The following is a 17816-nucleotide window of genomic DNA, read 5'->3' as shown; positions in this document are numbered from 1 at the left end:
GAAAATATTTCATAATCTTTTACCAAGTCTAAAGGTTGTCTGTCTGTTGGTCCAACTGTCTCATTGTTAGTTAAACCTTGCGAAACAGATCAATCTTTTACTGTGCAAAATAAATTAAATAAACCACTTCTGCTTGTTAAAGAATGCCTTCATATACATTAATTGGTGATGCATTGACAGCAAGTAGTTGCTTGAGCAACTAAAGAATATTTCACCATTTCAAAGTTTCAGGAATTCAATAATATGTGAACAGTTCAAAAAGAGAATGGAACATGATGTCTGTGCTTTTCAAACTCCATTGCTCATTGTCAAGCCAAACATACCATGGCAATGAGTGACAAGTACTTGACAGCATGATGGCACCAACAGGCTGGGACTCAGGCTTGTTCCCACCCAAGTGGGAATGAGACGAAGGCTAGATATGCTGAAACCATCACCATTTTTTAAATGTTTTGTTCTATTGAACGTGCCACCACAATAAAGGTATTTAACTCCATGGAAATAATAACAATACACAGTCAGAATTATCCAAAATACAAGTTACAACTCGTGACAGGAGTTTAAGGAACCCAGTTCTAACCCTGTTAGGATAACTCAGTACAGGAAACGTATGTATAGAACACAGATTTATTGCAAAGCCACATAGTAAGACACACAAACACCAGTATTTATGAAGAACAAAACAGTAGATTCAATAATGACCATGTAAGAAAAATGGGCTACAATTCATCTATCTTTCACCAAGTAATAAACAGGTAAGTAATAGTCCATCCATCCATTTTGGTCCATCCATTATATTTCTTCTAGGTAGATATTCTGCTCTGTCCATCTATCATGCACTTGCTTGAACACTACTGTCTCTCTGAGTGACATGGATTCACATATAACTACATAACTAATCCTTTTATAATCTAATACGATCTCTGCGTGGATTCATGTAACCTCAACTGTTCCATTTCCATTCCTGTTTTCATCAGCTTGCTTCAGTGGATTGCCACTCTCTCCATCCAGTTCCGCTCTGCAAAGCGTGAAAGGTGCAATTAGATGTTACATGGCCATTTGTCCAATTCTGAATACTGATTAAATAATGGGTAACCTTTACTTAAAGCGTATACGTATAATGCTGTATGACTTGTTATGAGCCGTTGTAAAGAATCGGTTTAAGCCTTGGCATAGATATAATGCATTATAACTTGTTATAAGCATGAATGAGCCTTCATAAAAATTCAGTTTATGCATTGGCATGGGTATAATTAAGCAATAAAGTTCAAGGGGTGTTGTATATTGGTAACACCATGACAAAGTAGTAACACCATGGCAAAGGGCTGTTCTTATGCACAACACGAAGTGGAGTGCCTGGATACAACCCTTAGCCGTGGTATATTGGCCATATACCACAAACCCACAAGGTGCCTTATTGCTAATATAAACTGGTTACCAATGTAAATAGAACAGTAAACAAGTATTTCTGTGTCATACCCGTGGTATATTGTCTGATATACACATAGCTGAAATGCTGTTCAGCCAATCAGCATCCAGGACTCAAACTAACTGGTTTAGAGTTATGCAATAAGGCCCCACGGGGGTGTGGTATATTGCCAATATACCATGGCTAAAGGGCTGTTCTTAAGCACGACACAATGCGGAGTGCCTGGATACAGCCCTTAACCATGGTGTATTGGCAATATACCACAAACCCCCGAGGTGCTTTATTGCTATTATAAACTGGTTACCAACGTAATTAGAGCAGTAAAAATACATTTTTGTTATACCTGTGGTAGAGGGTCTGATATACCACAGCTTTTCAGCCAATCAGCATTCAGGGCTCGAACCACCCAGTTTATAATGCTTTATAACTTGTTATAAGCATGTGTGAGCCTTTATAAAGAATTGGTTAAAGCATGGGCATAGGTATAATGTTTACAACTTGTTATAAGCATGCATGAGCCTTTATCATTTCTTATAATCAGGCCCATGGCAAGTTTTACAATGCATTATATAACTGCATTATTTTTATAAAATGTATTTGTTTCCCCTTTTCTTCACAAGCACTTGATTGTATCTTATAGGCCCATATGGGCTGGGCACTAAATGGTGTCTGAAACTGAAATTAAATAAATAATCAATCAATCATATACAGTACCTAGATGCTTTAGACACAGTATTACCAAATACAATTCCTGCTCTACCTTGGTTTTTCTATGTCCTCGATGAACTCTGGCAGGCGAACATTGAGTGTTTCTGGGAGGAGCAAAGCCACTAGTCCGGTACCAACAGCCACCAAGGCATATATCACAGCAGGGAGGAGCTCCCACACAACGTCCAATAGGGCGATGAGGGGAGCGATGGACACGCCTAGCCGACCCACAAAAGAGGTGTAGCCAACGCCGTTCTGCCTGAGGGACCAAGCAAAGAAGTAATTTAGAGTTCAAAAGAGGACAGATCTGTGCAAAAAATTATGATAATCTGTATAATTAAATTGGAAACTTCACTTCAACAATGTGTGTTATAATGAGGCAACAACATTACAGAACGTTTAGATATCATTTTTTGTGTAGAACAGAGTTGATTGTCTGTCAAGTAGGAGTCGTGTTAGCTCTATTTGTTACATTTCTATCTGCAACATTGTGAAAGACATTTCACCTCACTGAATGCACACCAAGACTACAGGTGATTACATTAAGTGAACACTATGTGATATAGTAGTTTATTGGTCACTCACCGAACTACTGTTGGGTAGAGCTCAGTGGTATAAAGGAACATTATTGTGAAGGATGCTTCGGACAGGCCTTTCCCAAAAAGACCCACGATGGTACGAAACACCCACAAACCTAAGTGAAAATATGAGAACATGGATGAGTGAATCTAAGGCTACAACTCAAAAATACCCCCCAGGGCTCAAAATGCAAGTGCACAAAGAAAACAAACTACGTCGATGGCATACATTCCACAAGCAACTCAAATTGTAAGTAAGTAGTTAAGTAAGTAAAACGTAAGTCAAGTGAAAACCTATTATTTGCTAACAATATATTTCAGGAACCAACAAATACCTTGAGGAACAAATATGTTGATGAAGACACAGGTTCCAGTCAAAAGCAGTGTCCCAACCTGTCCAGGTTTTCGACCAAACTTGTTCAAGAAATAATAGACCATAATCTTTCCAGGCAACTCGATGGCAGCATATATGAACTGTGTGAAGTAGACATTCATGCCAAACCCAGTGATGTTCAAGCTGATGCCGTAATATGTAAATGCAACTCCATACCTACAGGTCGAAGAAAATAAGAAACTTAAGATAAAAAATACTTCTAAAGGATATACATGTAACATTTCCACCTTCAACTAGAGCCAAATCAGTGGCGGCTGCTGATAGGCGTTTCAATTTCTGTGTCCTTTAAGAACCTTGAAGAAATGGAAATGATGACTAAAATAATACATGTTGCTCCTTTAAATTTGACAGCCAGACAAGTTGGAGAGAAAACATTAAAGGGAAACTCTACTCAAAAAAATATATTATTTTCATTAGTCCAGTCTTGATACAGTCCCAAAATGTTTTGTATTGTCAGCAGTCAAGTTTTCAAGATATTGGACTTTCAAGAAGCAAAGTGTCACTGGCTACATTACCGTGATGATGTGTTTTGCATGTGGCCAATGATGTGGACTAATGAAAAAAATACTAAAAGAATGTTTTTAAGTGGAGTTTCCCTTTTAAGGGCATTTAAGATTAATTCTATGGCATCAGACCTTGATGAGATCCAAAAGTGTTTTCCCCTACTTACCATAGTATTCCTGTGCAAATGGCAAGTTTCCTTATATTTGGAGTTCTCACAAGGTCCACAAAACCGTACTTCTTCTCCTCATCTTTAACTCTTACTGCATTCGTAAGGGTCTGTGGGCAACCAAAAAAGGCATGCTTGTATGCAAAACTTTTTGTCCAACAACGCATTTCTAGGTTTATCTTATTTGCTTACCAAGATGGCTCAGAATAGGTTTTCACCTGGTATTAGTTGGTATAAGGTATTAGTTTCACCATTGTCATGAAGCCACGCATGCTAAAATGAGCAGCATTTTCTGAGTATGGTGGCGATATTAGGACAGTGTAAGGGGTGCGTAACTGGTGTCAGGGAAGTCACACACAGGAGAGCAGAACTAGGTAATAGCCGGAGCAGTTTAATTGCAAAACCAACAGCATAAAGAATAACAAACATGAGTACAACACCCATCGCACACCAGTAAACATGTGCACTTACAACAAACAATTCCCCACAAAGACATTGGGGGAACAGAGGGTTGAATACACAACAATGAATGACGGAAATGAAAACCAGGTGTGTATGAAAACATGACAAAAACAAAAGGAAAATGAAAAGTGGATCGACGATGGCTAGAAGACCGGCGATGCCGACCGCCGAACGCCGCCGGAACAAGGAGAGGAACCGACTTCGGTGGAAGTCGTGACAGTACCCCCCCTTGACGCGCGGCTCCAGCAGCGTGCCGACCCGGAGGGCGAGGTGCAGGGCGATCCGGACGGAGACGGTGGAACTCCCGCAGCATTGAAGGGTCCAACACGTCCTCCACCGGAACCCAGCATCTCTCCTCCAGACCGTACCCCTCCCAGTCCACGAGGTACTGAAGGCCCCTCGCCCGACGCCTCGAATCCAGTATGGATCTAACGGAGTACGCCGTGGCCCCCTCGATGTCCAGAGAGGGCGGAGGAAACTCCCGCACCTCAGACTCCTGTAGCAGACCAGCCACCACCGGCCTGAGGAGAGACACATGGAACGAGGGGTTAATACGGTAATCGGGGTGAAGCTGTAACCTGTAACTCACCATGTTCAGTCTCCTCAGGACTTTAAATGCCCCCACAAACCGTAGACCCAGCTTCCGGCAGGGCAGGCGGAGGGGCAGGTTTCTGGTCGAGAGCCAGACCTGGTCGCCCAGTGCGAACACCGGGGCCTCACTGTGGTGACGGTCTGCGCTGGCTTTCTAAAGCAGCACGGCGCGCTGAAGGTGAACATGAGTGGCATCCCATGTCTCCTCCGCGCGCCGGAACCAGTTGTCTACCGCAGGAGCCTCGGTCTGACTCTGATGCCAAGGAGCCAGAACTGGCTGATACCCCAGAACGCACTGGAAGGGGGAGAGATTAGTGGAGGAATGGCGGAGCGAGTTCTGGGCCATCTCTGCCCAGGACACGAACGCCGCCCACTCCCCCGGCCGGTCCTGGCAATAAGACCTCAGAAACCTACCCACATCCTGGTTAACTCTCTCCACCTGCCCGTTACTCTCGGGGTGAAAACCTGAGGTAAGGCTGATCGAGACACCCAACGTTCTATAAACGCCCTCCAGACCCTCGAAGTGAACTGGGGACCCCGATCAGACACTATGTCCTCAGGCACCCCATAGTGTCGGAAGACGTGTGTAAACAAGGCCTCCGCAGTCTGTAGGGCCGTAAGGGAGACCGGGCAGAGGGAGGAGACGGCAGGACTTAGAAAACAGTCCACAACGACCAGGATCATGGTGTTACCCTGTGAAGGAGGAAGACCGGTAAGGAAATACACCGACAGGTGCGACCAAGGCCGTTGTGGAATGGGTAAGGGGTGTAGCTTACCTCTGGGCAGGTGCCTAGGAGCCTTACACTGGGCGCACACCGAGCAGGAGGAAACATAAACCCTCATGTCCTTAGCCAAAGTGGGCCACCAGTACTTCCCACTCAGACATTGCACCGTCCGACCGATGCCTGGATGACCAGAGGAGGGAGACGTGTGGGCCCAATAGATCAGCCGGTCACGGACAGCAGATGGGAACTTACAGACACCCAGCGGGACACTGGAGGGGAGTGGGCTCTACATGTAGCACCTGCTCAATGTCCGCGTCCAGCTCCCACACTACCGGCGCCACCAGGCAGGAGGCTGGGAGTATGGGGGTGGGATCCATGGGCAGCTCCTTTGTGTCATATAGCTGGGACAGTGTGTCCGCCTTCACGTTCTGGGAACATGGTCTGTAAGAAAGGGTGAAAACAAAACGGGTGAAAAACATGGCCCACCTTGCCTGGCGAGGGTTCAGTCTCCTCACCGCCCAGATGTACTCCAGATTGCGGTGGTCAGTCCAGATGAGAAAAGGGTGTTTAGCCCCCTCAAGCCAATGTCTCCACGCCTTCAAAGCCTTGACAACAGCCAACAGCTCCCGGTCCCCCACGTCATAGTTTTGCTCCGCCGGGCTGAGAAGGCACAGAGGCGGAGTGTCCACCTCCACTATGAACGCCAAAGAGGGATCCGGATGAGCCAGCACAGGAGCCGAGGTAAACAGAGCCCCCAGGTGACCAAAAGCCCTGTCCGCCTCAGCCGACCACTGCAAACGTACCGGTTCCCCCTTCAGCAGTGAGGTAATGGGAGCCGCTACCTGACCAAAACCCCGGATAAACCTTCGGTAGCCAAGTAATTGGCAAACCCTAGAAACTGCTGCACCTCCTTTACCATGGTGGGAGTTGGCCAATTACGCACGGCTGAAATGTGGTCACTCCATCTCCACCCCTGAGGTGGAAATGCAGTACCTAGGAAGGAGATGGACTGTTGGAAGAACAGGCATTTCTCAGCCTTGACGTACAGGTCATGCTCCAACAGACGACCAAGCACCCTGCGCACCAGGAACACATGCTGGTGCATGTAGCGGAGTATATCAGAATGTCATCAATTTATACCACTAACCTCTGCCCGTGCATGTCTCTGAAAATCTCATCTACAAAGGCTTGGAAGACTGATGGAGCATTCATCAACCCGTACGGCATGACGAGGTACTCATAATGCCCTGAGGTAGTACTGAAAGCCGTCTTCCACTCGTCTCCCTCCCAGACACGGTTGTAAGCGCTCCTGAGATCTAGTTTGGTGAAGAAGCGCGCCCCGTGCATTGACTCAATCGCTGTGGCTATGAGAGGTAGCAGGTAACTGTACCTCACAGTGATCTGGTTTAGACCTCGATAGTCAAAACACGGGCGCAGACCTCCCTCCTTCTTCTTCACAAAAAATAAACTTGAGGAGGCGGGTGAAGTGGAGGACCGAATGTACCCCTGACGCAGGGATTCGGAGACATATGTTTCCATAGCCGCCGTCTCCGTCTGTGACAGGGGATACACGTGACTCCTGGGAAGTGCGGCGTCTACCAGGAGATTTATCGCACAATCCCCCTGTCGATGGAGTGGTAATTGAGTCGCCTTCTTTTTGGAGAAGGTGAGAGCCAAATCGGCATATTCTGGGGGGATGCGCACGGTGGAGACCTGGTCTGGACTTTCCACCGTAGTTGCACCATCGGAAACCCCTAAACATCTCCCCGAGCACTCTCGCGACCACCCAGTGAGAGCCCTCTGTTTCCATGAAACAGTGGGGTCATGACAGGCTAACCAGGGTAGGCCTAGCACCATGGGAAACGCAGGAGAGTCAATGAGGAAGAAACTGATTCTCTCCTTGTGAACCCCCTGCGTCACCATGCCCAGGGGAGCGGTGGCCTCCCTAATCAACTCTGACACTAATGGTCGACTGTCTATGGTGTGAACGGGGAAGGGCACATTCACGGGAACAATGGGGATCCCTAAACTATGGGCGAACGATCTGTCTATAAAATTCCCAGCCGTGCCTGAATCGAAGAGCGCCTTATGCTGGGAATGTGGGGAAAACTCAGAAAAAGTTACATGGACCCGACAGACCCTGCTCTGAACGTCCGTGGGTAGCTAGCAGGTTATCCAACCGAATGGACAGGTCCACCAGCTGGTCAAAGGTGAGGGTGATGCCCCTGCAGGCCAACTCCCGACGGACGTCCTCGCGCAAACTACAGCAATAGTGGTCGATCAGGGCCCTGTCGTTCCATCCCGCGCTGGTGGCCAGGGTCCGAAGGTCCATGGCGAACTCCTGAGCGCTCCTCGTCCCCTGCCTCAGATGGTAGAGATGTTCCCCCGCCGCTCTACCCTCGGGCGGGTGGTCAAAGACTGCCTGGAAACGGCGGGTGAAATCCTCGAAATGGTCCAGCGCCACTCCTTCTCCACACACGGCATTGGCCCACTCCAGGGCTTTCCCTGAGAGGCACAAGACGAGTGTGGACACTCTCTCACGGCCCGAAGGAGCCGGGTGAGCGGTTGCCAGGTAGAGATCTAGCTGCAATAGGAAACCCTGGCAGCGTGCAGCCGTCCCGTCATACTCCCGGGGAAGGGCGAGACGAATCCCACTGGGACCAGGTGAAGGGGAGGCGAGTGGTGGATGCCCTGGTTGTGCTGGTGGAGGCGCTGGATGAACTCCCTGTCTCTCCTAGCAATCCATGGTTTGGACGACTTGGTCCATGGCGGTGCCGAGATGGTGGATCATTGCTGCTTGCTCCTGGATGCACTCCTCAACCCCTATACCTGCTCCTTCTGACTCCATTTTCAAGGTGGGGAATTCTGTAAGGCGTGCGTAACTGGTGGCAGGGAAGTCACACGCAGGAGAGCAGAACTAGGTAATAGCAGGAGCAGTTTAATTGCAAAACCAACGGCATAAAGAATAACAAACATGGGCACAACACCCATCGCGCACCAGTAAACATGTGCACAAGCACTTACAACAAACAATTCCCCACAAAGACATGGGGGGGAACAGAGGGTTAAATACATAACAATTAATGAGGGAAATGAAAACCAGGTGTGTAGAAAAACAAGACAAAACAAATGGAAAATGAAAAGTGGATTGATGATGGCTAGAAGACCGGCGACGCCGACCGCCGAACGCTGCCTGAACAAGGAGAGGAACCCGACTTCGGTGGAAGTCGTGACAGACAGTCTCAGTCTCAGCAGGACTTGTGATTGAAAGATGCCCTGTTGAGACTAAGGCTATCCTAACATGATACCACATATGTGAGCATTAAATGTACCTGTGGTGTGATCTCAGCCATACACTTGGATCTGTTGTTCATCTTGGCACATTTCTCCAGGTAGAAATGGGCTTTTTCTTTTTCTCCATTCGCTAAGAGCCACCTAGCAGACTCTGGAAGCCACCTGCAATGGCACAGATCCCTGTTGACACCAGGCAAGGCCACCAGATGGTCTCTAATAATAATGTTATGTTGTTAGAAACCTTTCCTTTTAGTAGATATATATACACCCTTAGTAATAGTAAGGTCTGACTTCACCATTACATCCACAAACATTTCAACAAGTTTTACCTTTACATGTTTTACCACCGGACAAGTTTTAACATTGAACTCATCAAACCAAGTATAACACATAACATCAAAGTAAAATGGGTTGTGTACCACCAGGTAATGACAGCCAAGACAAGAGGCGAGGTAACTGCTATGGTCAGCCACCTCCAGTCGTTCACAAAGTATGCAATGCTAGCTAGCAGCATGTTTCCACCTGTCCAATCCAGGCTTACTATCACTCCAGCAAATGTCCTGTGTTGAATGTCAAACCATTCCACACCTGTAGATATGTCCAAGAAAGAGAGTTTAGAATTAATTATATTTGAATGTTAAAGTAAATACCGATTTTTATGCTAACACTTACATCTAATGTAAAGCAACTGATGTTGATACCAAGCAACCATTTTTTTGTGTTTACTTTCAGATTTGTCTCAACATAATTTGCAGAGTGCCTCTACAGTCAAAGTTCCTGTTGAACAAGTTGAATATTCATAGAAGCTACAGCAGGAACAGAAAAGATCATTCAGTCATGCAATATATCACTAAATCAATCATCAACCTTTTAATATGAATAATTTATGAAATCCCAGTGTATTTAATTTAACCCAAAATTGAACCAAGATCAATTCCCTTGAGGTCTAACACCTTTTATAGAGGGAGACTATAATAGCATTATACATTTTACCAGACACTCTTGTCAAGAGCATTTACAGGAGCTATTAAGATTAAGTGCCTTGCTCAAGATTTTTCACTTAGTCGGCTCTGGGATTTTAACCAGTGACCTTTCAGTTACTGGCACAACGCTCTTAATTGCTAGGCTACCTGTATAACACTTTAATATGTAAAACACGATACAATACAAAGAGCAATCAGGGACTAACTCACTGAGTACAATGGAGATTATGCTTATTCCAGATAGTGTCACTCCGGTGAAAAATCTCATGATACAAAACATGACAAAGGAGGTTGAGAAGGCACTGGTAAAAGCAAACACCATAGTTGCTAGGTAAGCCACCATCAGCATTGCCCTCCGGCCGAATCTGTTCAGAGAAAAATAAAATATTATAAAGGCAATTTATCAGTACAGTATATCATAATGTAGTGTTGCCATATTTCTATACACAATGCAGCTAAGTGAAACACAACAATATGGTATTAAACACTAGACACTATCAGAGTATTTCATTTCTGTAAAGGATTCAATTGAACACCAAAGTCTGGACCTAATATAGTGCATAAGAGGTCATGCAAGAAGTTTTGTAATGATTCCTATGTTGTATGAAATAAAGATTTGTTGGTCTATGGTGTGTAATGAGGAACCAGACACTGCACTTGACATATTTATGAAATTGCTTAATCCAGTTACTAATAAGCATGCCCCGTTTACATTTTTTTTTACTGTGAAAACAGTTAAATCCCTGTGGATTGATGAGGAATTGAAAAATTGTATGGTTGTGAGGGATGAGGCAAAATGAATGACAAATAAGTCTGGCTGCACAACCGATTGGAAAACGTAATGCAAATTGAGAAATCATCTGACTAAACTGAACAAAAAGAAGAAACTAAAAGAGGAAAAGAGGAATGATATAAAGCTTTGGAGCACCTTAATTGTCATTTTGGGTAGAAAGGCAAACTCAGCTCCATCATTCATTAAATCAGATGGCTCATTCATCACAAAACCCACTGATATTGCCAATTCCTTTAATGATTGTTCATTGGCAAGATTAGAAAACTTCAGCATGACATGCCAGCAACAAATTCTGACACTACACATACAAGTAGAAATGATCAAATTATGAAAGACAAGCATTGAAGTCCGTAAAGTGAGTGTAGAAGAGGTGGAACAATTATTGCTGTCTATCAAAAATGACAAGCCAGCGGGGTCTGACAACTCGGATGGAAAATTACTGAGAATAATAGCAAATTATATTGCCTCTCCGATTTGCTAGAGGGCTCCCGAGTGGCGCAGCAGTCTAAGGCACTGCATCTCAGTGCTGGACTCTTCACTACAGACCCTGGTTCAATTCCAGGCAGTATTAAAACATTATTAAAACCAGTGTCGTTAGGGTTTGGCTGGAGTAGGCAGTCATTGTAAATAAGAATTTGTTCTTAATTGACTTGTCTGGCTAAAAAATACAGTTGAAGTTTACATACACCTTAGCCAAATACATCTGGAATTGTGATACAGTGAGTTATAGGTGAAATAATCTGTCTTTAAACAATTGTCCAACCTTAGTGTATGTAAACTTCTGACTTCAACTGTATAGTTTCCATACACTTAGGTTGGAGTCATTAAACACATTTTTCAACCACTCCACAAAATTATTGTTAACAAACTATAGTGATGGCAAGTCGGTTAGGACATCTACTTTGTGCATGACACAAGTAATTTTTCCAACAATTGTTTACAGAGAGATTATTTCACTTATTATTCACTGTATCACAATTCCAGTGGGTCAGAAGTTGACGTACACTAAGTTGACTGTGCCTTTAAGCAGCTTGGAAAATTCCAGAAAATTATATCATGGCTTTAAAAGCTTTTGATAGGCTAATTGACATAATTTGAGTCAATTGGAGGTGTACCTGTACAAAAGTATCTATATCCACAGTAAAACGAGTCCTATATCAACACAACCCGAAAGGCGGCTCAGCAAATAAGAAGCCACTGCTCCAAAACCACTGCTCTAAAAAAGAGCCACTGCTCTAAAAAAGCCAGACTATGGTTTGCAATTGCACATGGGGACAAAGATCGTACTTTTTGGAGAAATGTCCTCTGGTCTAATGAAACAAAAATAGAGCTGTTTGGCCATAATGACCATTGTTATGTTTGGAGGAAAAAGAGGGAGGCTTGCAAGCCGAAGAACACCATCCCAACGTGAGCACAGGGGTGGCAGCATCATGTTGTGGGGGTGCTTTGCTGCAGGAGGGACTGGTGAACTTCACAAAATAGATGGCATCATGAGAGGGGAAAATGGGCAGCTGTCTAGGCCCCTTACTTTTTTCAATCTTTATTAATGACATGCCACTGGCCTTGAGTAAAGTCAGTGTGTCTATGTATACGGATGACTCAACACTATACATGTCAGCTGCTACAGTGAGTGAAATCACTGCAACACTTAACAAAGAGCTGCAGTTTGTTTCAGAAGGGTGGCAAAATAAGTTAGTCCTAAATATATATATTTTTAAACTAAGAGCATTGCATTTGGGACAAATCATTCACTAAACCCTAAACCTCAACTACATTTTCTAATACATTTTGTGGAAATTGAGCAAGTTGATGTGACTGTCATGGTCAAAACATACAATAGTAGCTAAGATGGGGAGAAGCTGTCGATAATAAAGTGCAGCGCTGCCTTTTTGCAACACTATCAACAAGGCAGGTCCTACAGGCTTTAGTTTGTAGCACCTGGACTACTGTTCAGTCATGTGGTCAGGTGCCACAAATAGGGACCTCTGAAAATTACAATTGGCTCAAAACAGGACACCACAGCTGGCCCTTAAAATGTACACGGAGAGCTAATATTAATAATATGTATGTAAATCTCTCATTGCTCAAAGTGGAGGAGTGATTGACTTCATCACAACTTGTTTTTGTAAGAAGTGTTGACATGCTGAATGCACCGAGGTGTCTGTTTAAAATACTAGCACACAGCTCAGACACCCATTCATACCCCAAAAGACGTGCCACCAAAGATCTCTTCACAATCCCCAAGTCAGGAACAGACTATTGGAGGTGCACAGTACTACATAGAGCCATGGCTATATAGAACACTATTCCACATCATGTAACTAATGCAAGCAGTAGAATCATATTTAAATATATAAAAATACACCTTATGGAACAGTGAGGACTTTGAAGAGACACACACACAGGCACAGACACACACACACATGATAAGACACGCACACTAAACACATGTACACATGGATTTTGTATTGTAGATATGTGATAGTAGAGTAGTGGTTTGAGGGAACACACTTAAGGTCTTGTGAAAAGTGTTATGAAATGTAATGTCATGTAATATTTCAAATTGTATACAACTGCCTTAATGCTGCTGGACCCCTGATTATTGTAAGGTCTATAGGCTTGAAGTAAGGGTTAGTGTTAGTGGATAGTTGGTTAAAATGGTGTTGAGAGTTAATGAACATCTACAAACTAAACATTGATTTAGGATTTTCCAAATAAAGTGTTACCGATTTATCACTTCAGCACCTCTAATGTTAAAGTTTATGGTACTTGCCTAAAAATAAATTAAGAAAAACATCCCATTTATTGGGATCAAGCTTTTGCTTTATCAGCTGGTACTGTATCTCTGCTTAGGATCAATGAATGGTTAACACAATGCTGATAAATATGTCCTTATCCTACTTTCCAACTTTTATATTACACAAAGAGCAGAGGTGTAGAGAATTGGGATCCTTAATAAATACAAATACAAATGGTTTTAACTATGCAGCTATTTCCAGCCACAGGAAAGGGACATTTTTTCATGTATTATCAGTAGTTTTAGAATGTTTTTGTATTTGTATTTATTATGGATCCCCATTAGCTGCTGCCAAGGCCCCTACTCTACTACCGCATATTTTCTACACAAAATCCATGTGTACGTGTGGGTATAGTGCATATGTTATTGTCTGTTTGTATGCAACAAGGTTATTATAGTTTTGTGATTTAATATTTACATTTACAGTTTAGTCATTTAGCAGACACTCTTATCCAGAGCATTTTCATTTATGTGTTGTAGGCCTATAGTTTGTTTTCTTTGGCATGTCACTTCTTGCCACTGGGGAGCAGTAATACATGAGGTGAGGGGCCAGGTCCATAGACTTGGATAGGTTTGGTAAGGTAAGGTTTAAATTATAAATCAATCTGAATGTGACTTGGATCGAAAGGATAAGCGCCTAGACTGGTGCAAGAAATAAGGTGGAAGGAAACCTTCTTGCCCATGTGTCCACCAATCCAATGCTTTTCTAACTTTAGTAGTAGATGTAAGGAGAATCAAGTACCTTTACCTTTATCTGTCAGATAGAGAGAGGAAAAACAACAGATGAATGAAGACATGGCACATTTGACATGTTATTTTGTATGTAATATTAAACATGTGTTTATGTAATATTAAACATGAAGCACTGAGGTCGACATGCTTGCTGGACTCATTGTGCTGGCATCTTCCTGCGGACCTGCTGCTCCACACCTGTACTCTCTGATTTGATGAAGGAAAAAATACTCTGCTTCCCTCATCAGTGTCTCTGTCTCTGGTGAGCGAAGTGCCACAGACACACTTGGGCCCATCAGACAAGCTGCTGCAGAGGTTGGATCGAAGTGCCAGAGGATTCAGTATGCATGCAAAGCGCTCACGCAGTGACTTCAGGAGGACCTGTGCCAACTGTTTTGAAACCGTAGTTGACTGCAAGTCTGCCTCAAGGTTAAGAAGACACTGCACTGGCTGTCAGTTTGGAGTTGGTTGATGTGGATTGAAAACAGCTCAAGCAACTTCACAAGCTGCTCTAGCTTGGCCCAGTCACTGGTCAGCCAGTTGGACAGTGTGGATTGTGAACGGCTCCAGCAACTTCACAAGCTGTTCTAGCTTGCCCCATTCATGCTCCATGCACACCCTCAAATTTCTTCCCTGTTAGCTACTGATAGCTAGTACAAGCTAGGCCTATTTGAAACGTCAACATTTAATTTCTGCTCAAAGTTTAGAAGAAAACAACTAAAACTAAACAATTTATGATGTTTTTTATTTTAGTTATTTTCTGCATCATAGGTAATAGTTTCAGTATAGTTAATCTTTTCAAATGTTTTTTTCGTTTTACATTTTTTTCAGTTTACTAAATTATTTTTCCAATTTTATTTTTTATTTATTTTCAGTTTTCGTTTACTATAATAACCTTGGTGTGTATACGCAAGTTTGTGTGAAGTAGTAAGGGTTCTTTCTGTATGGTGCATACATACCTGTCACTGAGGAAACCGAATAAAGGAGCTCCACACATTACTCCAATGAAGAAAATGGTGGCTGTCGCTTTGTTCATCCCTTTTCTATCGCATACAAGGTCCCACTTAAAAGAGATCAGAACAATAACCCTGGTGTCATGAGTACAACAGAACAGTTGCAACGTGATCAACATGTTCAATGCTTTCCGTCTAGAAAGCAAAATAGCTGGAAAAGGAAGAGACATACCTCTGTAGCCAGAGTGGATTTGAAGGTGCTGTTGTCATATACCCATCCATTCTGACAGGGGACTGTAGCTAGGTCACTGTCATTGGAGTTGGACAGGAGGTTGAACTGGGGTTCTGGGAACATCTTGCAGGAGCTTGGAGTCCCATCTTCTTGTACTGGAATACTGACAGTCAGTCTCTGCTCCTGGCTCAGATTCCCAAAGACACCATCATCATCCAGAGCGCTGAGGTCACAGTGGTGAGAGGGCACAGCAGCTATGAAGTTATTCAGTAAGAAGTGACATGGCAGGGTCATGCGAGAGAGGCTCTGAATCAGGACGATCATTGTTTGGAATTTACCAAATCCATTGATTTCTGAGAGGACATTGTCAAATTTCATTTTGAAAAGCACGTTGGAGTCGCCAGAACTCCTCTCAATAAAGTAGCAGCAACCACCTCTAATGCTGTCTGCAGAGACAATCCTCTAGTCCTCTGCTCTTCTCACAGTTGGTAATTCATTCTGTGTGTTATATAAAGGTTGGAAAGTAGGATAAGGACATATTTACCAGTGTAACAGGGTTATATTGGTGATTCCCCTTGCCACTTTATTGTTAAGCCAATGGGTTTTTGGTTTTAGTTTTGTCTTGCCTTCACCTACTCAACATGGCATCTTATTGGCTGGTTTGCGTAGCTTGCTTTACGAGGGGGATGTTCCAGTTAGAATCGTCCCAGTGAACAAGCACCAAACCAGCGGTAGGTTGTTGGTTGCAAAGCACTGTACATCAAAAGTGATTTTTATACTCTCAAGTGATGATTTAAATGTACAATTTATATCAAATTGTTTGTAAATGTTATTCGAACATCACACATAAGATGCAGCGGTTTTTGAAGAATATTTGTTGTGCATTTTGTTGTAAAGAATTACTGTGTCTGGTGGGGGGGTTCATATATTTTGTACAGTGCGTGAGTGCAGAGTTGGATGGTGAGCCGTGCATTGCATGACGTGCAATTTTGTGCTGTTCCTATCAGGTACATTGTTAAAGATATTATATTGTATTTTGTAATTGTATTATTTTGGTAACTACCCCAGTGAACAAGCACCAAACCAGCGTGCGTGAGTGCAGAGTTGAATGGTGAGCCGTGCATTGCATGACGTGCAATTAAAGTATTTACTATAATAAACTGAAGTAAAGAAAATTGTAATTAAGGAGCAACAATAAAATAACAGTAGGGAGGCTATATACAGGGGGTACCATTACAGAGTCAATGTGCGGGGGCACCGGTTAGTCGAGGTAATTGAGGTAATACGTAAATGTAGGTATAGGTAAAGTGACTATGCATGGATAGTAAACAGAGAGTAGCAGCAGTGTACTAGCAAGTCTAGCAGCTAGCCTCTGTAGCTAGCTAACAAATCAAATCAAACACCAGTCATCTGGAAGCTAGCTAGCTAACGAACAGGCAAATAAAAGAAGCTAGACAAATATGCTTTAGTTTTGATTAGCCAGGTAGCTAGACCAAACTACGATAAGACACGGTACCCAGATTTCAGACAGGATTTCTGAGAACTAAGAACAACCAAGACCACAGCTGAGAAAACAAATTGCTTTGTTAAGAAACAGTTAGCTAGTTATGAACAGCATATAGCTTTAGTCAGTGGTTTAACCCCCAACACATGTGTTTATGCAAGTCAGCCATATCAGCTATGTTTTTTTAAAGGCAGTAAATAAGGCTGAATTAACTGTTTCACTGCCAGACAAGGCTCCGCTGATAGCCAGGTGTAGCAGTGGTAAGATGTGCATTTAATGTATTGTTTAGTGTTGTGCTGTGTAGTGGCTTTGCTGGCGTGTAGTGGCTTTGCTGGCGTGTAGTGGCTTTGCTGGCGTGTAGTGGCTTTGCTGGCGTGTAGTAGCTTTGCTGGCGTGTAGTGGCTTTGCTGGCGTGTATTGGCTTTGCTGGCGTGTAGTGGCTTTGCTGGCGTGTAGTGGCTTTGCTGGCGTGTATTGGCTTTGCTGGCGTGTAGTGGCTTTGCTGGCGTGTAGTGGCTTTGCTGGCGTGTAGTGGCTTTGCTGGCGTGTAGTGGCTTTGCTGGCGTGTAGTGGCTTTGCTGGCGTGTATTGGCTTTGCTGGCGTGTATTGGCTTTGCTGGCGTGTAGTGGCTTTGCTGGCGTGTAGTGGCTTTGCTGGCGTGTATTGGCTTTGCTGGCGTGTATTGGCTTTGCTGGCGTGTATTGGCTTTGCTGGCGTGTATTGGCTTTGCTGGCGTGTAGTGGCTTTGCTGGCATGCATCCCATTTTTATTTTTTTGCTCCACCAGGATTTACATACTAAATTGCCACTGCCTCTGCATAGGGGACCTTATGGACAGCCTGGATTCATGCTAATTTAACCTCTTTCACCCTTACAGTACATTCTTGGAATGTGGTTCCCACCACAATTGCAGCACCATTTATCCACCACCGGTGGCACCTTAGTTGATGAGAACAGGCTCGTGGTAATGA

The 17816-nt window shown here is 43.7% G+C and overlaps 1 protein-coding gene across 1 annotated transcript; it reads right to left on the bottom strand.

Annotated features, from left to right (window-relative positions):
- Nucleotides 1-613: 613 nt before the first annotated feature.
- On the bottom strand, nucleotides 614-15845 carry LOC109899808 (solute carrier family 22 member 7). The gene is made up of 10 exons (XM_020495363.2): nucleotides 15342-15845; nucleotides 15116-15219; nucleotides 10045-10199; nucleotides 9271-9439; nucleotides 8890-9013; nucleotides 3780-3889; nucleotides 3051-3265; nucleotides 2723-2831; nucleotides 2190-2396; nucleotides 614-1018 (listed from the first exon to the last, which is right to left on the bottom strand). The coding sequence occupies exons 1-10, from the start codon at nucleotides 15717-15719 to the stop codon at nucleotides 934-936; spliced, it is 1656 nt and encodes a 551-aa protein (XP_020350952.1). The 5' UTR covers nucleotides 15720-15845; the 3' UTR covers nucleotides 614-933.
- Nucleotides 15846-17816: the final 1971 nt, after the last annotated feature.

Source organism: Oncorhynchus kisutch, linkage group LG11 (assembly GCF_002021735.2).
Source record: "Oncorhynchus kisutch isolate 150728-3 linkage group LG11, Okis_V2, whole genome shotgun sequence".
In the NCBI taxonomy this organism is placed as follows: Eukaryota; Metazoa; Chordata; class Actinopteri; order Salmoniformes; family Salmonidae; genus Oncorhynchus; species Oncorhynchus kisutch.
The sequence above is the reverse complement of the archived record's forward strand: the minus strand, read 5'-3'. Positions and strand labels throughout refer to the sequence as shown.

Excerpts from the sequence above, each read along its gene's own strand:
- LOC109899808 (XM_020495363.2), bottom strand. The coding sequence starts at position 15,719 with ATGAAATTTGACAATGTCCTCTCAGAAATCAATGGATTTGGTAAATTC. Across the intron at positions 10,200-15,115 it reads TTCGGTTTCCTCAGTGACAG|ATTCGGCCGGAGGGCAATGC; the intron begins GTATGTATGCAC and ends TTCTCTGAACAG. Across the intron at positions 9,014-9,270 it reads TTGGCTGTCATTACCTGGTG|GTGGCTTCCAGAGTCTGCTA; the intron begins GTACACAACCCA and ends GTGCCATTGCAG.